Consider the following 1,591-nt stretch of genomic DNA (forward strand, 5'->3'; position numbering starts at 1 on the left):
CACACTGCTACTGTTGAGGGCCCTCCCCCAGGGAGCGGGGCAGCTCTCAGAGGCGGGTGTGGTGCAGAGATGGTGTCAGCCCCAAACACTGTCCTGGTGCTGGGAGACACTCAGCTCTGGCCACGTGTTTGCATTCCACAAAGCAAAGTTCCCTACACAGGGAAGGCTCAGCTCCGACTCCCAAATTAGGTAAATCAGAGCACATTCCCCTTTTCAGGGCACAGCGAGCTCATCTGGAAGGGGACTCAGGGAGCAGCAGCTCCAGGTGATGCACAACATGGCCCTGATGGGTTCCTGTGCTCCATGGGATGCATGAGCGTGGGACTGTGATCAGCTCCCTCTCACTGCCTCCACCATCCTCTCTGCACAGCTGTCCTGGCTCAGGGCCATGATGACCCACAGACATGGGAACCTCTCAGCTGAACCCTTGCAGGAGTTTGTGCTGGAGGGATTCAGGGGAGGCGTGGAGACACAGGCCCCGCTCTTTGCCATCTTCCTGGCCCTGTACATAGTGACCATCATGGGCAACCTCACTATGATCATAGTCATCACCCTGGATGCCCGCCTGCACTTTGCCATGTACTTCTTCCTCAAGAACCTGTCCTTCCCGGACCTCTGTTACTCCTCTGTCATTGCCCCAGTGCCCTGGCCAACTTCTTCTCCTCCATCAAAGTCGTCAGCTTCAGGGGCTGTGCCACCCAGTTCTTCTTTTTATCTTTCCTTGTCACCACTGAGGGCTTGCTCCTGGGAGTAATGACCTATGACCGCTTTGTGCCCATCTGCAGCCCCCTGAGCTATGCTATGGCCATGTGCCCCACAAGATGCTCTCATCTGGTGCTGGGCTCCTACTGTGGAGGCTGCCTCAACTCCATGGTGCAGACCAGCCTCACCTTCCAGCTCCCCTTCTGCAGCTCCAGTCACATCAACCACTTCTTCTGTGATGTGCCACCCCTGCTACAGATAGTCTGTGCTGACACAGCTCTCAATGAGCTGGTCATGTTTGGCATCTGTGGCTTCATCATTGTGGGCACCACTCTTGTGGTCCTCATCTCTTATGGCTACATCACAGTGACTATCCTCAAGATGCGTTCAGGAGCAGGGAGACAAAAGGTCTTCTCCACCTGTGGCTCCCACATGACAGCCATGTCCTTGTTCATTGGGACAGTGTTTGTTATGTATGCACAGCCAGGAGCAGTGGATTCCATGGAGCAGGGCAAGGTGGTCTCCATCTTCTACACCCTGGTCATCCTGATGCTCAACCCCCTCATCTACAGTCTGTGTAACAAGGACATGAAGGATGCCCTGCAGAGGCTGGGACAGAGACGGGCAGCCCTGTGAAGGAGTGGTCAGTGAGAGACAATGTCCTGGGGTAGGAACATGGCTCTAATGAACCTCTGTGTGGGTTGAGGACATTGATTTCCTCCTTCCTTTCCTGAGCTCCCTCCCTCCCTCTTTTTAAAAATCACTTTTTAGCTTTCTTTCATCCATCCATTTATGCAGCACCTCTTGAGAGCATATCATGGAACAGATATTTACTGAAAGGAATCCGTCTTGTGTTTTCCTTCCAGAAAATAAATGGTGCAGGGACAGA

At 53.6% G+C, this 1,591-nt stretch overlaps 1 protein-coding gene across 1 annotated transcript; it reads left to right on the forward strand.

Annotated features, from left to right (window-relative positions):
* The first annotated feature begins 388 nt into the window (after positions 1-388).
* Positions 389-1,338, forward strand: LOC104875635 (olfactory receptor 12-like). The gene is given in 2 exon segments (XM_010643322.2): positions 389-638; positions 641-1,338. Coding segments are annotated over 2 exon segments (948 nt in total).
* Positions 1,339-1,591: the final 253 nt, after the last annotated feature.

This window comes from Fukomys damarensis, unplaced genomic scaffold, assembly GCF_012274545.1.
Source record: "Fukomys damarensis isolate Sample0158 unplaced genomic scaffold, DMR_v1.0_HiC HiC_scaffold_16, whole genome shotgun sequence".
In the NCBI taxonomy this organism is placed as follows: domain Eukaryota; kingdom Metazoa; phylum Chordata; class Mammalia; order Rodentia; family Bathyergidae; genus Fukomys; species Fukomys damarensis.